The sequence below is a fragment of the Cygnus olor genome, chromosome 9, assembly GCF_009769625.2.
Source record: "Cygnus olor isolate bCygOlo1 chromosome 9, bCygOlo1.pri.v2, whole genome shotgun sequence".
Lineage (NCBI taxonomy): Eukaryota > Metazoa > Chordata > Aves > Anseriformes > Anatidae > Cygnus > Cygnus olor.
Window position 1 is genome coordinate 2873190 of NC_049177.1, and position 24463 is coordinate 2897652.

Below are 24463 nucleotides of genomic sequence, written 5' to 3' on the forward strand. Positions count from 1 at the left end.
GTAGGCTTATGGATTTTAAACAGAAGTGTTTATTTATCATTATGCATTATCATCTTCTACCGCACTCATCTGCCATATGTATGGGCCACTCAATAACATGCAAAGAGGCTGTCAAGTATTTTTTTTAAGGATAGTTAATCTCCTTCTAGTAGGCTTTATTTCAAAAATAGCTGTTTTTTTTTCCTTTTTCCTCAAAAAAAAAAAGAGGCCTTAAGCAGAGCAGTGTGATGTTTGCAGAGTTGCTGGAGATCGGGAATGTACAGTGGATTTGCAGTGTCTCACTTGGGTGTAGCACCTGGTTTAGCAGAAGAACCACCTGAATTTCCCGATGAAATACGGGCACCTGAGCCCAAAGCCTAGGGGCTCAAGTGCTGGGTTTGAACAGCTGGGCTGTTCTGTGGAGTGTGTCTAAACTCTGCCCAAGAAATTATGGCATTTCTTGAAACGGCGTCTTGTACTTTTTAATGAGCTGGGCTATCAGCTCTGTATCACTGGGTGGTTAAAATGGAGCAAGAATTGCTTTAACGTTAAAACTGTGCCTGGAAGACTTCTCAGAGAAATTGCTTATGATTATTATGTGAATATAATACAGGAAGACAGCTTTGCTTCTTTGCTGTGCTTTTTTTCATACTGAGTGCAGTTTTGAGAGTTGAAAGGTACACACGGAAAGCAATGTTCAAGTGGGAACGGCTTTGGGAGACTTGCAGTACTCTCTCCCCTTGAACGTGGGTAGGGAAGAGAGGTAAGACACAATTTATTGAGATGCAACTTTTATAGAAGAATTGGATTTCCTCTAAATACGGTTTGATTGTGTGCCAAACGGAAAAGCGGCTGAGGCCAGAACACATCAGGCACTGAAATGGAGAAGGATCTCTTCCAAACCGAATGGGCTGGGGGAAAATGAGCCGAGCATTGCTCGCTCCTTCGGCTGTGTGTGCGTACGCACATCTGAATAAATGGGAAGATGCCCTGCTCTGTGACAGCTGAGGATGATGAAGCAGCCATGGTGGGCAGCCAGGCTGGCTGCAGCCTAACCCAGTACGGGCAGCGACACCCAGGAGTGCTTTATAGGGCCTGGGGCAGGCGGCCGGAGCTGCTGATGTGCAACCGCTGAGATTTGTCCCCGCGTCCTGTGAGCGCTATTTCTGCCATGGCGTGTTCATTGCTTGCGCTGCTTTCAGAATTGTCTCCCCTCCCTTCCCCAGAATCGTCTGGTCTGAGCTGGTAATTCAGCAAATAAATAGCCTGCAAGCTTCATTTTGCTCCTGTTCTCCAGTACAGCAGTGCACAGGCAGGGAGGAGGGCATGGAGGGAGGCTGTGGTGGAGCCGATGCACTAATTGTTCTCCATATGGATGCTTGTGCCCTGTCCTCGCTCAGACCCATACCGCACCATTAAACACTATTAAATATTGTCAGCATAACAGTAAACTGCATTTGTGATTTGTCTACTGTGTAAGCAGAAAAGGCAATCCCAAATCTGCTTCAGGAACAGCTTTATTCCGTTGGGTTGGGAATATCAGTGATGGTCACCAGAGCCTGTTAATTTCTAACTGCAGTGGTGATAAAACATGAAAGTGGAAATGCTCATGTCATAGGGCAGGAGTTGGAACTAATCACTTTTCTACAGATGCTACAGGGAAAATAGATTACAGCCACAGCCCTGTTTCATGTGCGGGTTGAAGCTGGTTCCCTATTTATACAAGGGATGGAGCACTGCATGGAGTACCATGGTCATCAGATGATATCTAATCTTTATTTCTACAAATAATTATTTTTAAAATTCAGCGGTTAAGCAGATGTACTTGTTGTTTAGCTTTTTCATTGTGAAACAGTCAAAAGCTATTGCCATTCCTTATGGATAAGCCCTGCATATGCCTGCCTGCCTTGAACAACAGAAGATTTTGTTAGTTTGTGTTCGTGTTTCTGTGGGGAGATGATGTAGCTCTTCAACCTCTGATTTTCCCTGTTGTGCTCTTTGTAGTGTGGATGACACTGAGCTGCTTATGATACCCAACCAGCACTTAAAGATGTGAAAAAACAAAACTTGAAACATTTCTGTTATGGTGGTTGCTGGATTGCACCCAAGAGGCAACAGGCTTTGTCGAATGATCAAAGGTCCCCTGCTCTCATCAGCTGCTCAGAATGGAGCAGACAGATGTTTATCTATCTGATTGTCTTGTAAAACTGTAGATTTGCCTTGTGCAGATAGCTGTGCATGCAAAACTTTACTGATGTTATTTCTGAGGCTTTTCTAATGTCATCTGAAAATCTGTTCTAGACGGAGAACCTGGGATCTGAAATAAAATAAAAATCAAACAAGGATACCTTCCACTCCTGAAGTCTCCTAAGCCTCAAAATAGCATAGTTGGGTTAAAGGTCAGCATATTGGAGGGGAGCTGGTGGTGATAGAGTGATGTGGAGTTCAAGTGCCCTCTCAAAGTCCGTGACTGCGACTAGCAGCTCACCCAGACTTTCCACTTCTGGGTTTTTCTGTTTCAAGATTTGCTTCTGGACTGAATTGACATAGATGTATTTGTTTATTTATTTTGAATGACAGTGCTTTAGTTGTGGTGGTCTCCAAAGTAACTTTCCAACAGCACCAACACTTTTACAGACTTTCCTTTAAATAATAGTAAAACTTGGAATGCAAGAAGACAAACCTCTGACATCTAGCTTGGAATCAGCCCTCAGGAAGAGAAATACCCATCTCGAGCACTGGACTCTGACCTCCTGCTGACTTTCCCAAGTGCATACCGAAGGCAAAACCTTATTCTGTGCCTGTCTGAGGCGCTGAGTGCTGCATGTTCATGAACAGCATGTAGGCAGAGAAAGCTTTGTAGTGCAGTCTTGGGGATCTCGGCAGCTGCAATGAAAAACCAGTTGGCAGTGAGTGGTGATGAGGTCTTGCATAGCTGTTGCATTATTCTCTGTGTGCCAGAGAGCTTATCCGACAAGCTCTGCATTGAGGTTCTCTTCTGTTGATGGCCCTCCGTCAGAGGAGTTGGACCTCATGATACTAGCTGGTGTTTGCTCTAAGCGCTGTGTAAATTATCTTTCCTTTCCAAGATGCTATGAGCTAGACAGTTACTTTTGCTAGTAACGTTTGTGGAAGAGGACAGGAGACTTGCTGGAGTCCCTTCAAAAGTCCCTTGTGGATTCTTCTCCCATTGCAGAACTGGGGCTGACTCACACAGAAGCAGCGCTGAAGGTTCCCATTGAATCCCTGTGTGTGTGCATCCATCTGTATCGTATCTGCAGCCTACCTGATTATTGCCATATCAGTAAATGGCCAGCATCAGCTTTATTTTTTTTTTCTTTTCTCCAGATTACTGTCATTGACATCGCTTATCAGTTTGGCCCAGAGATTTTTTTTGAAGGAACTGTATGTCCATTATACATGCAAATAGCTTAGATAAGCACAGTTCAGAAGTAGGGCTGCAGCATGAAGAATTGCAAATAAAAGAAAAAGTGGATTCTGTGATTGATAACCCTTGGGCTTAGTGGTCAGAATGCAAATAAAAGCTGCAAATCTGAGCAGAGAGACATGCTATAAAAAGCATTATCACAAGTTAAGCTGTAGAAGACACATTTCTGCATGGCAATCTACTGGATTTATTTTGGCAATTATTTATTTGTGGCAGTCGTGTTTGTGAAAATGGAATTTTTAGCAATCTTGTTATAATTATAGAGGACTGAGTATGTAAAGCTGCTCAAACATTTTACATCAGTTTGCTTTTTTTCAGCCAAATACATGTCTTTTTTGATTAAAATTAGTGTCTTTTTTTTTTTTTTTCCCAGAAGAATGACTAATTGGTACAAGATTCAAAACTTCAATTTTTTATCAGAGGCACCTAAATTCTTTCCCTCCCTTCTCTTTCAGGGTAAATAATTTAGATTTCAGATGCACTGAGTTTGATAAAAGCCACCTTGTTAACATCTCCCGTAGAATTACAGCTCTGTGCATTTTGAGGGATGCTGGAATAACTGCATCAGTAATGCCTGTAAGTTAAATTGAATGGGGCAAGGGAAGAAGGCAGTAGGGAAATGCTGGGCAGGCAGTTCATTTATTTTAATTTTCCTGGTTCTTTCACATCTGTTTAACTAGCTGCCCAACACATGTACATTGGAGACTGGAAGTGTCTTGGGCATTCGGAATACTTCCATCGCCTTATATTACAGGAGCTTATGTTAAATCTGCATCTAGGGAAGCTCAGAGCTTTAAAAGCCCAGGCCCTTTTCCTTGGTTGTTGATGTTCTGTATTATTTCATTTCCCACAAGCCTGAAATGTGTTAAAGTTTTGTTTGTGATAATTGGCAGGGTTTGCACCAGGAAACATTTAAAAAGGAAAGTGAACCTCACTCATTTACATTCCCATGTCTCCTGCAACTTCACTGCTTGAAGTTGAGCCCAAACTCTCAAAGTTGACTGGCTTTTTTTGGATGCAAAATAAAATTTAAGTTGTAAGGTGCCTGAGAAAGGATCATGTTTAAGGTGGCCATGTTTAAGGTAGGGGTGGGGTGAGGAAGGATGGGGATGTGCTGAGAAGAATGATTTTCCTATTCTGCTTGTCTGCTGATGTGCAGGGTTGTTTATTTTGCAGATGTTTTCTGCGTGGAAAACTTGCCAGTCATTGCTGTGTCAGTCAAAACTTGGAGCAGATCGGGCAAAAGCGAGAGTATACCTCTCAGAAAAAGGGGAATCTGTCTTCCCAATGTAAGAGGTTGAACGACAGCCCTTATGTAGGCCTGAGGTCTTAAATTATGCCAGTCTTGCTGGAAGGGAACGCTGGGATAGTTTTGAGCTCTTACATTTAATGCACCTAAACAGTTTAATATTTCCATCAGTCAATGTGCTTCATTGCATTGGTGATGCTGAATTACAGGACTGAAATAGCAGCGTCTAGTTACTGCTGTACAAAGCAGTAGTAATGCCACGCGTAGGTGAATGTAGTAGCACATGTAAAGCAGCAGCAAAAAGGGGTCTGGTGCAGTTCCCGATGAACTTCATAGCTGTTTTGCCCTGGATTTCTATGGAAGCAGGGAAAGTTTTTGCATGGCATATGGGATTCCTAAAGTCTGGGATTTAGTTGTGAATGAGTATGTGTTTCCAGAATGGAATTACTGGAGTTTGTTTAATCAATTGTGGATTCCTCCAGAGTGACGCTGCAGTGCCTGTGTGAGGAGTTAGCTCTGTTTAATTGGTCCCATATGTATTTGCAGATAGTATATTAACCATGCCTTGGGGGGATAAGGGCTTTTGGTCGAATCTCTTGGTGCACACTTTATTTCTTTTCTGGATTTTTTTTTGTTGCTGTTCTAAGAACTGTAGGCATGTATATAAGTATAATCACTAGCATTTTGAAACTTAATACTCAGCAGAGGGTTTAGTTAGGCTTCTGCAAAAATATCTGAACTTTGACAATTAAAGAAAAAACTGAGGTTTTACAGGGAAGCTGGGATTTCTGAGTATCTCTGGATTTGGGTGCTTAAATTGGGAGACTCGGGAGCTTAATCTCCCTTCTCATCAAGCACTAAGGACTTGGCCTTTGAAAATCAGAAAAGTGGAAACATCAGCAAACATTAATTACTTTTGGAAAACCTTGAAAACACCATGCAGATCCAGCCTTTACATCCGGAGCCTGTGGCTGTGAGAGGGCTGTCCTGCCTGTGGCTGCCATAGGTCGGCACCAGGCAAGGCGAGCGCCGCTCTCAGCCACCTCACTTGAATCATTTTGTGCTGCAAAAAGCAGAGTAATTTTGCATCTGTCTGTTTTGGCTTAACTCAACCAGTAAGGTAGTTGCAGGAGAAATAGGAATGTAAATGAATTGGTTTGATTTCCTTTTGTGAAGGTTTCTTGGTGCAAATGCTGTCAGTTATCCAACTCTAAATTAATTAGACACTTAGTGGAAGGGTATTTTTGATCATTTTCTGTAGACTCCCTTATTCCTGATATAGGCTCTCTGGTGTGCTGCTCTTATTCATGGCTTTAAGAAGTGAGAAGACCTACTGTGTGAAATCTCCTGGGGACAGGGGTTATGCATTTGCACTGCAGTGGGGCCCAAGTTTTATCTATATTCTGCATCATCAGCCCCAAAGGTTTGTATCGCCGTGAATCCTTGTAGGGGTCCTCCCTGCTGAATAATTTGCTGATGGTAGTGAGACAGGATTAATAGTGCAGAGATGAAAGGCCTGTGAGCATAGGGCTGGCCAGAGGGGACGTGTGTGTGTGTGATGGGACAGCAGTGCTGGCCAGACGTGGTTCCCCTGGGTATGCCCTGGAGCATGTCCTGATGGCACTCGTGGGGATGTGTGGAGAGAGAGGAGGCTAAAGCCATCAAGCTTCTTCCTTTGTCTTCTGCAAGACTTGGGGGGATGCACCATGATAGAGGCTTTCCAAAAAGGAGGGTGACTTGCTGAAGGAGCAGGTCTGTTCACCTGGAGATGGCTTACATCCCTGGGAAGCAGGAGGACCCCTATTCTGAGACCTTCGGGAATGCCAGGCTTTAGTCTGGGGACTGTGTCAGACCCACAGAAGTCATTTCTCTAAAACAGAATAAAAGAGTAACCAGGAGTGAGCGATAAAATGGACAGCTTTAGAGAAAGGAGTGGATTACCATTGTATTATATCATTAGGATTGTGTCTCTATCTCATAGCTGTAAATACAAGAATTAATAGACTTGTTACAAAAGTTCATTTGGTTCGTATTTATCCAAGAATTTTGGCAAGAATTTGGACACTTTTTTTCTGCAGTGTTAGCAAACATGCGCGTACCTAGCAAATAAATCAGAGCAAATTCCCTGTTCGTAGCAGACACCTCTGTCATCCAGTCCTTAGCCCTGTCTCAGAAAACGAGTCCCAGAAAGGCAAGAGGGAGATCAGTGAACTACAGAACTGCCTAACAAGTTATCGATTTATTGCAAAAAGTGAAGGAGAAAAGTGAAAGTGACTGAAATGCTTTTTTGTTGTTGTTTTTGAAAGAGCTGTGTTGGGGAATGCAGTGGCTGTCTGGCAGGTATTGTACAAGATGATCTCGCTTTGCCAGGCTCAGAGTGAGGAGAAAGAATGTTTTAAAGCATCCTCTGACACAGAAATTATTGGAAAGCCTCCAAGAGCAAATTGAAAAACCAACAACTGCCTTCATGCTGCAGGATTCCATTGTTTTAATATTGGGCCAACTATACCAAATAATACATCCACTGGAAACTCATGTTAGGGGAAAAATATGTTGGAAAGCAGCTAAGGGGTCAAGCTCAAAATCGAAGTGAATGGACTTGACATATCTATGCTGCTGCATGTCCTATTTTGTTCTTTCCTTTCTTGTCAGTTCCTATTTAATTTTATCAACTCTTTCGTTTCCTTTTTTTCCCTTTTAAAAACAACAACAACAACAAACCAACAAAAAACATCTAGTTTTCTCCTGGGCCTGTGTTCTGGTTCCCATTTGGGCTGAGAAGTGCAGGGGCTGATAAATACCTGGGTTCGCATGGAGAAATTCTGGCATACTGGTACTTTTGGAAATGTAATCTAGTTAAAAATCCAGGCTTGCAAGTGGTCACAGTGCTCTTGGGGAGGTACTGCTGCTCTGGTGATGAGAAGATGAACAGCAGATAAAGAGGATGACTTTAATTTCCTTTAGTGCTGTGCATGGGGGCCATGTTTCCCAGGCAGGTTTTCTTTGACTTCTGAACGTAGCAACACATTTCAAAATCTATTTTACACTTATCAGTAAAGCAATAAACTGTCAAAGCCCAAATCCAACTAGATGTAGTTAGTTGCACATCTTCAGTCCACATGCCTAATTTCCACTGAAATAGTGGACTGGGAACTTAGGTACTGTAATGTTAAAAAAAAAAAAAATCAAAAAAGCTATTGTAGTGCTATGGTTTCTTTTACCTCTTCCACTGACACTTTAAGGATTTCTAATTGTATTTTCCCGCTTACTAGTGTTCTGAGATACTGACTCTTTATTACTCCGGTGTGGATCTCTATAGCGGGACTTAAGTTTTTTAGTGTTTACAGCTAAACGGGGAGCGTGGTCGCTGAATATCCTGGGTATTCAGATTTGCTGAGGTCGGGGGGTTTAGTTTGGCTGAGTGTAGAGAGATGTTAGAGGATCAGTCATGAAATTCTCATCTGGCTCTGAAGTTCCCTGCAGTTTGGAGGGTGTTTGTATCTGGGACTGTGTTTTGTTTGGGCAGCAATCCTGCTGATCGGAATCGCATAAGCTTGGCAACAGGATGGAGGAATCCAGCCAGAGCAAACTCAAAGTACACAGGGTCTGAGAACAAAACGTTTCACATGAATTAAATTGTGAGGAAACAGAAGTTCTTCAAACTTGTAAGAAAACAAGGCAATGTGAGCATCGTCACACATGCAGCTGGGCGATCAGGGGTATGGATAGGCTGTGCAAGTTTTTTTTTTTTATTTTTAATGGAATCTTCGTAGTTGTGGATTTTTTAAGGGCTTTGTTTTATCACAGCAGGAAGCAGAATATTCCCCAAGAAGCTGGTATTGCAGTGGGGTGGAATAACTCTCAGCGCTTGCATGCAGCAGCATCTTTGCTGAAAGGATTTTTAACACCTGGCTGAATTTGGCTTCCTCTGTACCATACCCTGCACCTGGGCTTGTGTCCTCATCCTGCTTTTCTGTCTACAGCCCTATGTCCCTCTTCACTTCACCTACCCCTTTTTTCTGTATATTATGGGTTCCTCCATCTGACCTTTAACCTTGACCTCCTTGTTGTGTTCACCGAATACAGGAGAGGCCCAGGAGAAGTCTTTGTGCCTGGCAGCAGGCAGCAGCGCCTGCATGATGCTGGCTACTGCTCTCCTGCCACTTCCCTCTCTCCAGTCTCAGGCCTTGCTTGCTTTGATGCTGTCTTCTGCTCGGTGTCCTGTCACACAGGTTGGGGCGCACCCCAGCAGCTGCAGATTACTCTTTTCTGTGCCAAAGTGCTCCCTGCTGCCCCGTCTCTCCTCCAGGCTGCTTGGTGGGGGGTGGTAGGACCAGGGGACACAAGTGGGGACGTGGCGGCTTGCAGTCTTTCAGTTTCTGGTGCGTGACCACACAGGGTGTGAAGGTCTCTTTGTGACATGATGTTTGCCAGGTGCTTTGCCCCTGGACCCCTGGGAGATGCCGTGCCCTCAGTGTGGGCATGCTGAGTCACACCATGGGCTGCCTGAGCTCCTGGGCTTCCAAACTGAGTCTCACCTGAAGGTGAGTCCATCGTATCCTCGTGTTCTTTAACCTAAATAGCATTTGTTATCTGTAAGGGATCGGATGGATTTGGTTTGATAGGCTGGCAAAATCCAGCTCTCCTAAGATACTAGAAGGGATACACTCGAAATAACCACCAAATTTCTGGATTTAGATCAGTTTCAAACAGATTATCCAGGCCAGATCTGCCTGAGTATAAAGACTTGTGACAGGATCTTGGATTTGTGCACGCCGATCAGTGCTGTGCTGTAGAGCAGGCTGCTGATGGGATGATTTCTGATTTTGATAAGCGCTTCCATCCCCTTTGTGGAGGGTTTCATTGTAGTGTTCAGTACAATGTTTATATGAACTGCTGGTACAGGATAAATAAATACTGCACTGAGAAGTATAATGTGGGGAAGAGGAAAGAAGCATTTAAAGTGTATTACCAGTATTTGTTTAACAAGAGATGGATCAGATTTGACATTTATCTGTACTGGATTGCATTTGCTTTAAATAAAACAAAGACTTGAAATGGATAAGTTTTCATATGAACTGTATCTGAATTCTTCTTTTCTTGCCGAAAATATAGAGCTTGGGGTGGGGTGTTCCTTGGGTCACAGCTCTGCTTGCGTCAGTGATGGGATAAGCGTACTGCTAAAGGATGATTGTGTTTTCATCTCCTTTATCTATGAGTAAGATAGTGGAGTCTGTTGTACATACGGACTGGATACTTCAGTAGTCAAATTCCGCTGAGAGAAGGGAAAAAGAACATTTGGACTTACCAAAATTCTTTTGCAGTTCATTGCATTTGGTTTTGTCCTTGTTCTCCTAGGCTGCTGTTGCTGTGGGATGCTGTTGAACAGTTTGGGTTTCATGCCAGAACTAAATGAATTTCAAAGATAGAGGAAGTGCTTGCACAAGGTAGTACATCATAGAGGTTATTTTTGAGTCTTCCCAGTGACTGATCTTTTGCTATTGCTCTAATGTGGATTTCATCTGTCAGTTTTCTTGTAGGTGCTGTAGAAGATTGAGTTTTGCTTCTCATTTTGGCATATCCCTATCTCAGAGGCTTTTAACACATGTTAACACCCTACCAGTTTGGGGTTTGCAATACTGTTCGTTCAACATGTGTCTGGCAAAATTTGGCAAAAGATAGGAAGTATCACATTTCCAGATGAGCTGATGCAGCTGAATGTTGGTTATAACACTGATGTTAGGAGATAATGGGGGCTGAGGGCTATGGGTCTGAAAACTTTGTTACGCTCACTGTGTCACAACCCGTATAGCCTGTAAACTGAGTCCGTTTTTGCTGCATTACAGATTATAATGAGTTATGGTCCCATTTTTTGTGACTCATATATGTATATGCACATGCAACATATAATACTTTCTTAGTTGTATTTATTGGAGTTTGTTTTATTTCCGTCACCTGGTAGAGAATAAAAGGATCTACTAGCCCAGTCTTGGCTACTGAGTACTCAATACTGTAAACAACAGCGGCTGTTTAGTTATGACCTAAAAATGAAGAACTGTGCAGAAGCGTTAAGCATTGTTATTACAGACAGTCAGTGCCTACTTTTCTCCTCAAAGACACATTTAATTGTATAGTATCATAGTTTTCTCCAAGCCATTTGGCCTGGGTTGTGGAAAAGGCCATATTTTTGCTGACAAATTAAACCAAAGCGCTGTTAATTTTTTTAACAGCAACAGAAATTAAGTTTGGACTAAATGCATAGTAACCTAAAATTTGCGAATTGAATGTTGTAAAATAGTTATTCTAGAGCTAAAACGTGAATGTTGAGTTGATAAAATATATTGAAACTATTCAGAAGTACTTGATTCTTACGTTGAATTAACATGTAGCTAGGAGAGTTAGTGATAATGAAATTTTCACTGCAATACGGAGCACTTACCAAGGAGGAAAGAATCTTTCATACCTCTGTAGTGACAATCATGGCCTGCTAAGGGTTTGGGTTACCAGTTGTACACTGTCCCATTTTCTTCTATAGGGGGAAACGATGCCATTAGTACTGGTAACTAAGCAAAACAAAATGATGGAACTTGAATAGCTGAATGAGCAAAACCATGGTTTAGTATTAAGATAAATTTTCAGTGTTAGTAGGGTCTTTACTTAAATTTCACGCTGAATGGTTTTATGTTCAGCAAGTAGGAAAAATACAATGCTAATTACAGCTCTGATCCTTTCTTTGGCAATTCAGCTATTTTGTTTGCTCAAAGAATTTCAAAACTTGCTGCCAATTTCTTATTGCTATGTTGCTCCTCACATTTCTTTCGAACATAAAGTCTGTATCAGTAACACCATCTAAATGGATAAAGGATGAATGATGTGCAGTTGCAAGCTGATATATTCGTGCCAGTTAAGAATCTCTTCTTTTGATGTTCAGTTTAAGAGCTACCAAGTGAAGCTAGTGGTTCTGGCACATAGAATGTGAATGCTATAATGTTCTCTGAACCTTTATTTACTGAATTGCCAAAGTCATGCTTTTCAAGAACTTTGTGAACTTAAAGCACTTTAAAGAAATATTTTGGGTTCACAGCAGTGGAGAGCTAATGCTTTTTACTCAAAAAATACATTGGCTACTGTTATATGTCAGCATTTGCCAACAGTTTCCGGAGGAGATGCCAGTTTGGAGTGGAAACTAAGAAATGGATTCAGCGAAGCACTTTATCCTGTTCTTGGCTTAAAGCACATGAATAAAACCATTGACTACCCACGTGTGCTTTACTGGGACTGCTCACATAGTGAAAGTTAGGCACGTGTTTAAATAACTTGCTTATTTGGGTCTCACTGCATGATGTCTTGCTGGCAGAGTCTTGATTTTCTTATGGCAACCAAAGTATGACCTGTGCACAGGGAGTACAGCATTGTCTGCACCAGCCACACAGTCCAAAGCAAAAGGATATTTCTGTGTCCACCCCCAGTCGATCCTGCATTTCTCTGGCAACTAGTTACCTATCTGCTGCCAATTGTGCTCTAGTGTTTTTGGCATTCAACCACTCCAACTTGCTGCTCATGCAAGTATTGAATTGTCTTTGTAAGGTGGAGAGTAGGCTTTTCCTTGTTTAAGACTTTGTATGTGGCTGTTAAAACATGAAAAAAAATAGTTTATTGTCACATCTTTCCTCATTTGGTCAAACTTTGCAAGCAAAACGTTGTTGGTAGTCCCACTGAAGTTGATAGAGATGCTAGCAGAGGAGAGGCACAATACCAAAGAACCAGCTCAATGCTCTGAAGCCAAATGGAGGTTTTTCATCTGTTGAACATCTAATGGAAGCAGTGTTCTTTATTTAAGAACCTCTGTAAACAGCTCATCAATGCAAATGCAGCTCTTCCAGCGTGCTGGGAGGGAGAAGTGCTGTGGTGCTCCTGAGGGCCAGTCCCAGGCCGGGGTCATCCCAGCCCTCACAACCAGCCTCCAGCACGCTCTCCTTTCTACATATTTTCTCCAGAAGTACAATTTCTGCAGCAAGTTAGCCGATCTAGAGCCTGTATATAAGAGCAGTACAAGCTATTGTAGTTGTAGGAGACAGCAGTTACTTGACGGGCTCAGCGGGCCCAGTAGGCCCAGTGCTGTGGTTGGCAATCAGCAGTGCTCCATCAAACCCAGGATCTCAGACCGAGCTGGCTTTATGCTCTTTGGGGCTGGCAAGCTGTTGTCTGGCCTCTGCTAACAGCTTTGCCAGAGAAGCCTAGGAAACTCCAAACAAAAGGCTGCTAATCGGAACTGAAAGGTGAAATGAAATAGGTTCTCTCCATGAGTTCAGTAATCCTGGCTGGCAAAGAGCACTGTTATCTTCAGAAATATGTGTCAAAGAATATTCTTCAATGTATAATCATCTTAAACAGAGTGCTTTTTTTTTGCTGGAGATGTGTTTGGGAGAGTGAATGGGATAACACGTAATATGAGCCAGATGAAAAATAGTATGAGTAGATTTTTTCACTGGAATGGAAACTTGAATGCTTGCATAAACTGCACAGAGGCTCTGAAGTATTATTGTAACAGGCTGTAACTTCATGCGTGAGGTAGGAAAGCAAGTATTATTTTCACAGGCTGTTAGTGTTTGTGCCCTGAATATGCTTACAAGAGTGTTGAAAAAGCTGTAGATCTAGGATCGTAACAATTATTAGATACAGACACTGGTGAGGTAAGGATTAAATTGTTTCAGAAGTATATTGTTTTAACAGGCTTTCAGTTAGCTAATGATAAAGTATTTATGAATTACATAGGAGGTTTATTTCCAAGAAACTCTCGTGAATTTTCAATGGAAAACTTGAATCCACAAAAATCTGTATGAAAACATCGTAAAATCCAAATGGTTGGATTCATCCCTTGTGTATAAATAAAATATTTAGTAAGCACTCTCCTCACCTAAAGCACAGGACTGAAAAGCAAGGACCTGAGTTAAATTTCTAGCTCTGATAAAGCCTTCTTGTATGGTTCTGGGAAATCACTTAGTGGCTCTTTTTCTGCAGACCAGACCCCATACTGTTCCTCTGCCTTACAGAGGTGAAGGGGAGGCAGAGGAAAGGAGTGGTTGCAAACCAAATTAAGAATCTCCCATCAAAAGTCAGAGCATACTGTTTGGTTTTGATAAAAATAATAATAATAATAAAAAATGGAGACATTGCACATATGTCTAATAACTGCTGATTTATAAGAGTCAAGTTATGAAGCTTTAACAAATGCATATTTCTTCAGACAGAATTGTAGTATATTTCTAGCTGGAATATGACATTAATTTGTTTCGTATCTGCATAGTTTACCCTTTAGATACATTTTAGCAAGCAAAAATACTTAGTTTCTCAAATCAAGGTCAGTTCAAAGAAACATCTAAAAATTGAAAAAAATCTGACTCTTCTGATTCTCCAAAATTGATTTAGAAACTTTTCATGGATTGGCTTTCTTCACTTAAGCAATTACTGAGAAACTTTTAATTCAACAGTGTTAATGTTCACTTGGCTAGTTCCTCTTCCAAGTCTGGGAAATTTTCTTGTTTGTTGTAGCAAGTTGCAAGTTTTTAATGACATCCATTTGTTATGTACTTGTAGTGGCATTTACATTGGAGACTATGGGAACAACTGCTTACAAAGCAGGATGATTTAAAATTCATAGGCTAAAGGCAAACTGATGAGGCATTCAGCTTGGCAGGAATGGTAACTTCTTCTAGCCTCAATGGGATGACATTTAAATACAGATGATAGAAAACAAGAAAGGTTGAAACAGTGGTTCTTTGAATGGTCTTTGATCACCTGTTCTTTCCTTCATATTGTCATTAGTAGTGGAACTGGGTCTAAGAGCAGTTTTTATAATGTGCCTGGGAGTGATTAGAGGTTGAATATAGACTCTTTTTGGGACATACATAGATCTTCATGTTAATTTGGCAAATTTGGAAATGTTTTCTCTGCTCAAAATGAGTAAATCATCTCATTTTGTGTGTGTATATCCTTTTAATTAAAAACAGTCTCCACACTGCTAATAATAACGGATATTCACTTTAAGTTATAAAGCTTCTTCACTCTCCCCATGGAAACTTCCAAGGCATTGAATAGCAAGAAAAACATGCAGACAGGTCCAACTATTATCTCTCATTTTTCTGCACCAGAACGCAATATAATTGCTTTTGTTTCTCTGTTCAGCACTTTCAGACCATGTTAAAGACCAAGTTGAATGTCCTAACTCTTCGGAAGGAGCCTCTCCCGACAGTGATCTTCCACGAACCAGAAGCCATTGAGCTGTGTACCACAACGCCCCTCATGAAGACCCGGACTCACACTGGATGCAAGGTACTTGCAAGCAAAAACTTGAGGAATGAGACCACAGTGGAATTGTCCTATATATGTAAGAGGAATCTAAAGAGCCCAAAGTAACCAACGTGGTCATTGTTCTGGAAACCCCATTCACTACCACTATTACCATAAGGTTTCTAAATCAAAAATGTCATTAGGGGGTTTCTGAAAAATTCTGGGCTTCAATGAAAAATGTGGTGGAGGTGTGTGGCACAACACAAATAGAGAATTCTTGACAGCCTCCCAGGAACGTTACTTGCTGTAAACACAACAGTTGCTTTCTGTAAGTGCTAGTGCTGAGATGGGAGATGAAGAGCCAAGTGCTGTGCATTTGCATTTAGCAAGCTGTACTATCAGAGGTATAAAACTACTGAAATAGGGTTGCAGGTTAAAACTCAAGGTTGGTTATAAAAAAAAGTTGGGGAGCAGTTAGATCATCATTTGGTTAAGAAAGAACATGAATTTGCCTACTTAACATCAAAGCAGCTTCTGAAAAAGCTCTGCTGCTTTAAAGTTTAATGGCTTAAGAGCTCCGAGTGCATTCTTCTGTGGAAAGAAACCATATAAAAAAAGCAAACAAATCTACTCTGTGTGTATCTTGTGTTGGAGCTGTCTAGCGTCATGGCAGAGCTTGCCTCACCTCACAAACAGGCAGCCTGAGCCAGGTCACAGTTTGGCCTGTGCTGCCCTTTGGGGCTCAGCAGCCAAGTCTACTTTGCCTGCCTCAGGAGTTGGTCATGTGGAGATACCTACCCTTAAGGGTCTCCAAAAACAGAGAGAACTGGGTTTGAGCCTCCTCTGCTCTGTAAAGCATCAGCTGTAGAAGAGCCATTCCCTGACGCTGCAAGTGCCAGGTAAGGTCCAAAGTGCAAGTAAATGTCATAACGCTCTATTCTGTGTGGTGTATGTGTGCACGCATACACAGGCACTCCTCCTGAGCAGTTGTCTTGTTGGAGGATCTGATGGGACTGCAATGGGGATGAAATAATTTGCTTCCTGGTGAAATCCCCTGCTTTTCGTAGCATACTGTGCACATGGCATGGGCTGTGGGTGTGTCATAAAGGGCTGTGCTCTGACACCTCCAGGTCTGGTACTTCCTCAGCAAAGTTTCTTGTTGGGAAGTGTTATTTTTGTTTGACTTTTTGCCTGCCACGATAGCTGAGAAACAAGACCATTGCTGGGTATTGAAGCAGTGCTGCCCTATGCTGATGTGGTGGAACACAGGGCAAGTGACCCTAATATGCTTTGTATGGTAGCACGTAGCATCTGCTCTTCCGTGCTGAAGTCTTATGTCCTTTATGTTGACATCTAATGAATTTTTAGAGAATATTAGCTATCATAAAAACGTTTCACAAAGTGTCTGATTTTCACCCCTATTGAGAGAGAGTTCAAACATAATAACGCTTTCTGAAATCAGTTTACCTCTGTGAATGTGTGCAGAATTTAAATGAGCCTTTTTATTTAACCTATAGTCCTTGAACTGAAAAGACGGATTGCAGAGAGACGTTGAACCACTCCGTGAGGAAAATCTCATTCTATATTTAGAGGTCTTTTTTATTTATTCATTTATTTTTCATGCAATATATCATAGTAGTGGTGACTAGGGAACATCTGCTGCCACAATGTTCCCCTTTTCCTGCCTGTACCAGTTTTTTCTTCCCTTCCCCCAGTAGCCAGTCAGTAGCCACTGACCTCCTGTCAGTGCCAGAGCATTACGGGGATGGTTTTGGGGACATGGCCAGCCTCCGTTTATCAATTCAACAATTGTGAGTTCCAGCACTTTGCTTGGGAAGATGATTCCACACGTATGTTGTTCCTATGGCTAAGAAATCCTTTGTAGTTGTTAACTGAAGTGCTCCAATTTTACCCAGTCTCTCTAGTCACAATCTTTTAATTTTTTTTTCCCCCTGACTAAATATATTCTTCTCTAAGGGAGCTTACATCCTCCAGCTATTTCTAGGTAATTAGCCTTTCTCTCCTCTTTCCCCTCTGATTATTAGTTTCTTGCTGAGTGAAGTGATAATAGTGTTGCCATAACAAAGCCAATATTTTATGAGTTTTCGCTCTATGGGGTCTGATGCATCACTGTTATTCCAGGCATAACTGGGGGAGATGCTGGGGTGTTGCTGGTACCACTGAGCTTCCCCGGTTTGGAGACATAAGCTTTTCAGGCTAGAGTGAAGTACCCAGTTTCTACTTTCTTTCATGAGTCATGCTCTTTTGATCCTTAATCGTTTTACTCCTCTTGACTGAAATTCCTCCAATTTTTCTGTGTAATCCCATTAATGAGATAGCATCATTCTTCTGACAGAGGCTTCAGACATCTCGTTTTATTGCACTGTTTTAACATAAGCCTCAGCTGGCACCATCATGTTATGGGAACTTGACACATGCAATTGCTTTGCTGTTCAGAGGTCTGGGCATTGGTTTTCTTATGTGATTGCTCTTTTCCTTGTCCTTTCATCACAAGACAAGCTTCTCTTTTTCTTTCATTCAGCATTAGCTGCTGAATCCCAAAGAAACAAAACTTCTCTGCTGAGATCCAATCTCATTCTGTAATTGAATGTGATGGCTTTAAGAATAGCAGAGAAATGTCTTGCTTTAATTCAGGCAGAACCCCCACAAAATCTGGAAAGTTAAATAAATGAAAAAAATGCTTCCCGTTCCTCCGCAGTTCCAGATCTGATGCAACTTCACTGCCATTGTGTTTCCTGAAATACATTTTTTACTTACAGCAGAAGGCTTCAGACTCATTCCTCCCATCACTGCACGTCCACACCTGCCTGCCTGGGCTGGCTGCACTGTCGCCATTCCCACCCTGCCAGACTTGGCGTGATTTCACCAAACAGGAGAGAGCAGATACTGTTTGCATTGATTTGCAGCGCAGGGCTGTATGTTCACATGTTTCAGAGCTTGTGATGCTGGTCGCTCACTAAGGCAGCAGTTGACTCGAAGGCTGCAGATCCCAGGGGGCATCTTCTTGCCCTCCTTCACCTCCATTCCACACCAGCTGTGTTTGCAAATGGGGAGTGACAGACCCACACTCTGGGGTTGCACCGTCACAGTCCCACTCAGCAGGGTTCCTGGGCTCAATAAAGCATTCAGACCCTTGTGAAGGGTCATTTGCTTTTGTTTGAGCCATGGTGTATGTTAGGTGGGAGGCAGGTCTTGGGCCCTGGAGGAATCCCAGCCATGGCTGAGACCCCACATGCTGCCTGCTTCTTCCCTACAACGGACGTGGGGTTTGTGAATGCTGGAGCACCAAGCATCATTGGTGGTAGCTGGCCTGAAGAATGAAAAATCCCAACTGGCTTACTGTAAACCTGTAAATAGCAAGTCTCAGCTTAAGCTAAACCACCTTGTGCTTCAGAAGGACACAAAACAGTAAGAACAAATCTTCTATTCTTCCCAGCTGGACCACGTTTTCAATCACGGGCTCCTAATTTGCTGTTATTTAAATTGAACATGTTTGTGTATACAGGCATGAGTGCCATTTAGATGCATTTAAAAATGTGTCTGTCCTTGTTGAGATCCTAAGGATTTTGATTTGACTGTGTTTGTCTGACTTGCAGGTCTTTCGTGTCAAACGTGGTGTGCTCTTGTGTTGCAGCTGGAAACTTCCTCTTGCCTTATCACAGCACTAAGTACTGCCAGATGGAAACTGAAAATCTGGAACCCCTCCAGAAAATAAGTCTCTGTCTGCTCAGAAATGTGTGCTTTCTCTGTGACTTTTAACAGATTTTGTTTAAGTTCTGTGTGTTTTATTCTTCCTTAATGTCCTTACTGGCTTACGCTGATTCTAATGCTTCATGATTTCTGTCCGTTTCAGCTATGGTGCTGGTGTGAAGGGAACTGCCTGAATGACTCCCTCTCTATTGCTGTAGCTTTTCCAGGCACTGCTGTATTAATGCAAAAGGACAGAGGTTAAAAATGGTGCCTCCGATTTTTCAAGTGGTGCCATAGGTTTAGCATTTTTTTTTTTAATATTGGAAGGCTCTTCAAAGTGAAGTTAGTGCTGAATAATCAGTAGCTGGCTGTAATCCACCTGGATAACGTGATCTTATTCCTTCAGTTCCCACCAGTGGATAAGCTTTTTTCAGCAGCATGGGAGGCTGAGATGAGAGAAACATAAACAGTGCAAATAATTACATTCTTAAGAGGATGCTTTTATTAAATGGCAAAACATATATTCATGATGTGGTGTTTACAGGCACGATACACATTGCTCGCCTGTCTTATTGCATTCAGTTGTTAAGGTTATTTATTCAGGCTTTGTGGAAGGTATGATGTTGAAATTTCTATGGTGGTATATCTTAGTTTAAGATTGCTAAACAAGATTTAGTCAATTTGCATGCATTGCATTACAGCAATACTGGTGTTTTAAAATCAAATCTTGTACATATTTAAAAAAAAACAGCTAAGGATTAATACCAATAAATGGAATTTGGTCTTTTTGTATAGCTTAATCATTTTGCTTACAAGGAAAAAAAAAAAAAAAAAAGAAAGAAAAAGGTTCCCATGCTAAACTTGCTGCTAAGCTTGCTCGTGACTGCAGTGCGTTTTACCCCATGTGTGTGCAGGAGGAAGGGACCGTGGCCCACAGCTGGGCTTCCCTGGTGCAGCTGTGGGGCCAGCGGCTAGCACCACGTAGCATCTCCGCTTTCCGGCTCCTGTACTCCAGGCCGTTTTGCTCCCTTTTGTCTCTCTGCCTTTCACCCATTTTTGTTCTTGTCCCACAAGTAACTTCCACCTTTAGAGACAATATGGACACTGCTAATAAATCTCTGCATGTGAAACTGCCCCCAAACGGTATGAGCGATGGCATTTACCCCAGAGTAGCAGAGAGTGGCATGTAGGCTGTGAGGTAAAAGCTCATAATGAGTTTGTGGGATGAATAGAAAGTGATATTGATAGTGATCTGATTATGTTCCCTAGAAATATGATGTTTTTCATTGGAATACTTATTTAACTAAGTAAAACTTTGTCTTAAAATTGCCCTGCTAGGCCTGACTCTGATTCTTTGTGTGAGAGAGTCATTTAGGAATAATGTCTGCTCAGATGTTGTTGCCTATTTTTGATATTCTGCCTTGTTAATTTTGATTGCAAAGGCCTTGCAGCAGGGCTGTCTCTTACCATATACTTGTAAAATAACCCAGTTCTACTCTACCCTAAATGCCTCTACAGCAAATTTATTAATGCTGTTGCTGCTTTTATTAGTCGTGCGGTTTTAAAACTTAAATACTTGTGTTTTTTTTTCCTTTAGACCAAGTTCTTAAGCCATTTTGTCCAGCATTTCTGTCCTGTGTCCTGTCCTAATCAGCACAGCCATGCATCACTGCTCTCAATTTCAGGAGCCAGCTGGTCCATCCCAGTGTGCTCCCCATCTCCTGGGCCTGGTGCCCCCTCAGCATTTGGAAAACACCCCAACTGTTGAAGCATCCTCCCAGGTGGCAACCCCGGCCTTGTGCCTTTTCCTCTTTGCTTCCCAAACCCCAAATTTTTGCTCTGGCTAGTCAAAGAGTAGGTGGATGGCTCCCCTCTGCTGTGCTGTTAGTGAGCGTAGGTTGTGGTTTGTGTCTTGACAATGAATCAGTCAAAATTAACACAAACGTTGTGTCTCATTTCCATACCCATAAACCAAGGTGTTCCTTATTGTTCATACCAACATATTGGCTCAAAAAGGTTGAAAATGTGCCTGAAGACTTCCTGAGATGGGGAAATCCAGAAGATATAAATTGATGGCTAATGATCCAGTGTTTTATTTAAATTTCCATTGAGGATTTATATACCTTGCTCCTCTTAAACATTTATTGCTGTTTTGACTAGTCAAATCATAGCTGGCTGGAAGCTGCACGTACTCTTAAAACCACCTCAGTTTATCCTAATAAAGCTTAATAAAAATGGTTCTCTTTCCAGCTATCGCGTGGTCAGGAATTATTGCCTTGAGTGCAGCTTTACCCAGCTGTAAATACAAGTCCAGCTAGCTGGCTGGTCTTCGTTACTATTTTGTAAGCCTGTAACATTAAGATGGCCATTAACTTTAACAAAGATACAGATTAAACAAGTGAAACAAGCTAAACCATACCATCACTCCCGAGTGTACTGTTTTCTACCATATTTAATGTGAATGTGAAGCACATAGCTTATTTTTGTCTTGGTTCATTAGAGGCTTTCTGTTATTATCCTTAAGCGTTACATATTTTGTACTATGAAGAGAGCATTTTTCTATTAGTCTATCTTGTTTTTCCACTTCTGCCCCTCATCAAATGAGGTAACGGGATGTGTGTGAACTCTTGCATGGGGCAGATGTTAATAGGTTCAGTATCTTTAGATATAGTGCTCATTGGTGAGAGACAAAGAGTCTTTAATGATGTGTTTTCCAAAAGTGGAGTTCATCAAATAAATTAATGCTACAACAAGTAAGTTATATGAAGACAAAGTATTTTATTTACTTTTTCTTAATGTAGTGTTGCAGAAATGGAAAAACAAACAAACAAAAAAAAAAAAAAACCAAAAAAAAATACTGAAGTTAGGGAAGAGTAAAGTACTTGCAGAAGCCTTTCACGTGACTGCATCCCAGAGTGCTTCACAACAATTTGGCCAAGTCCTGTTCTACTATTAAAAACAGAGTTGAATGTGGTCCTTTCTTTGTCAATGCATGACCAAATGGCTGGGTCCTCTCCTGCACCTATGAAGTTAACAGCGGCTTTTGCTCCACTGAGAGCATGATGGGGTGCCCTGCAGGACGGCAGCAATCTTCACACAGTACATGCTCTGTGATGTCTGGCACTGGCTGCTCTCAGATCCTCCCTGAAGCTCAGCACTCTTGCATATTTTATTTATTTCATGTGCGGAAAGCCCATTTACGTCAGTGAGGATTGATGCTTTAAATGAGTGCAGAAGAGCTAATAGAAATATGAAGGGTAGATGGAAGTGGAGAATGTTGTTAAAATGTCATAATGCTTCATTTCCTGAAGTCCAGGAGTCCTAGGTGGAGAATATAAATTGGCTAAAACATTTATTAAATCTTAAACTGAGCCTGCTTTCAATAGGACATTCTGCAATGTTCAGTTTTGCTGTGTTGGGTGTATTTTGGTGTAATTTTATTTGCTTACTGGCGAAGTGGCATTGTAAGACTAACATATTCTGAGGGCAGTGTAAGTTATGTCCTGTCAGATATGCTGGTGGTATTTTTTTTTCCATAACGTTTGCACCACTGACATTTTTCCAGCCATGGTTCAAGTAAAGGGCATCTTGTTATTCGGGAAGTTCTTATATCCCATCTGAAAATGGTCTTGTATTTCACAGTCAGCTTTGTGTTTCTGATTTAATCACCTTTAGAGGAAAAAGTATATGGCTGTTTTCTACATATGGTGGAGTAATTTTGCTCTGAATGTATGCAGGTTAATTAAAGGAAAACAGTTTTCCCTATTTCTATTTATTTTTGGATTTTACTGATGAATGTGCCTGTTAAAACCATTTTAGGGAGTTCCACAAAATGAGTAAGAAAATCACCTTGAGAGAACAGGAGGATTTCTGGGACCTGCCCTGCATCAGTGCAGGACTTGAGGTGCCCTGGATGCAGGCCTTGCTCCCTCTGGTTCCCTTGGGATTTCCTTCAAGAATAAGGGAGCTCAGGGCTTTTGCTGGGCATCTTGCGAGTGAAGTTAGGAAGTGAACTGGGTTTCGTAGAGAGTTTAATGAACATGGTCATGCACACCCCAGGGAAGAAGAGAGGATTTTGTTGTCACCAGCGCCTTGGGCTGGGTAGCTGGGTAGAAAGGCTTCCAATTGCTGTGGACCATGCAGATGATGCTCAGGTCTGTGTTACCCAGCAAGTCCTGGCTGTTAGGATGCTGAGGGTCTCCTTAGCCCCTCCTGGGAGCAAGGCCCAGGGTCCCTGGCTTTGCATGGAGAGTGGCCTCCAGACAGCACTGCTTTGAAGAAATAGGGGCAGAAATGTCACACCGCAGTGAGAGCACTCTCATTCCGGTAAGCCAGACTTTGCTCAGATATGTGTGTCCAAGTCCACTCTCATGGGCAGCAGGCTGCAGAAAATGTCCTCTAAACAATAAATAAAACCTTGAAAAACACGGGGAAATAAAGTCACAGCATCCATTAGGACGTTATGCTTTACTCCTCCAGTTGGTACATGTAGTATATGGCTTGCACAACCACCTTGTACATCATATTTCATTTCACACCCCTAGTTCTCTCCCGGAGGCAGGTGCAGCAAATAAAGAAAACGGAAATAATGCATGATATGCAGCCTGGGGAAAGTATTGGTAACATAAACAAAAGTCCCTTTGGCTGGAATCGAGTACGTCCTATGCCTTGAGAGCTTTGATGGTATTAGTTGAGTTTGACTTAACAAAAGCTTGAATTGGAAGTCATCAACCCTTAATTTTGTTAGCAAATGATATTTATCAGCAGAAGTAGTCTAAATTCAACCCCTTAATGCAAAACAAGGCACTAAACAGTTTATATTTCAATTAGGTGTGGAAGGAGAGAGCACTGTGTAAAATACAGATATATAGAAATTGAAAATAGTTCCTGTGACTTGGCTGAGAATGAGCACCAGCCATTCCTGAATTTCACCCTTGCTTGTAAACGCAGCTGGAAGACTTGTGTGGTAGCAAGGAGACAGGCACTGCGTGCTGGTGAATGCTCAGCAGCAGCTTGCGTGTATAACTTGTATTTCTGTAGGATTTCTCACCCAGAAAGATCCTAAAAACACTTTCTAAATAGCTCTGTTGTCCCCTGCTGTTCAGGCTGGCCATTCCCAGCCAACAGCCCTGGTTGCAGAGTCAGATCAGCTCACTGGTGCTGGGGGAAGGCTTGATGGGGACACTGTTCCACAGATAAAATGTGTCACAGGAACACTACAAAAGATGGTGAAAATTAAAAATGCATAATTCTGTTAAGTAGTAATGGACTGAAACAAGGTAATAAAAAGTAATGTGTATTAATGCAATTTCTTCAGTGCACGATACTCCAGTGAATACTTCTCTATCCTGGAACCCAATGTGTGTTTTGTCAGTTATAGAAATCCCAGTCTTCAAGGTACTTACAGCTGTTGTGTAACCATGGCTGTCATCATAGGAGGTAGCATACCAGAGGAGTGTTCTCTCACAGATTATTTGGGTATTTTAAAACAATTTATCTATCTGCTGATGGAAGTATTTAAAACTTAATAAATACGAAATTTCCTGTGTTAGGATGTAATCTTCAATTACCTGGCTGTTAGTATCATATGGTGCGTGCCCTTAAAGGAGAAAATTCTGCCTTGTGCAGCCTGGCACATAGCCAAGACACCAGTTTGAAGCATGGGGCAATGGAAAGGTCCTAGATAGCTGCAGTTCTGTTAGTATGTTTATTTCTTGTGCTGTAGGAAATATTGGGCTCATCACAATTGCTCAGGCAAGGCCTTCTGGTCACAGGAGCTAATTGCT

At 41.8% G+C, this 24463-nt stretch overlaps 1 protein-coding gene across 7 annotated transcripts in view; it reads left to right on the top strand.

Annotated features, from left to right (window-relative positions):
• The window catches only part of PID1 (phosphotyrosine interaction domain containing 1), a 93468-nt gene that overhangs the window by 25413 nt on the left and 43592 nt on the right, over nt 1–24463 (top strand). For 5 of the 7 annotated variants that reach the window (XM_040566592.1, XM_040566589.1, XM_040566593.1 and 2 more), the window contains exon 2: nt 14862–15008. In XM_040566592.1, coding sequence (XP_040422526.1) covers nt 14862–15008 — 147 coding nt within the window. Of the gene's footprint in view, nt 1–2360; nt 2379–9205; nt 9221–14861; nt 15009–24463 lie in introns of those variants that run through there. The other 2 variants (XM_040566594.1, XM_040566590.1) reach the window with 2 other exon arrangements.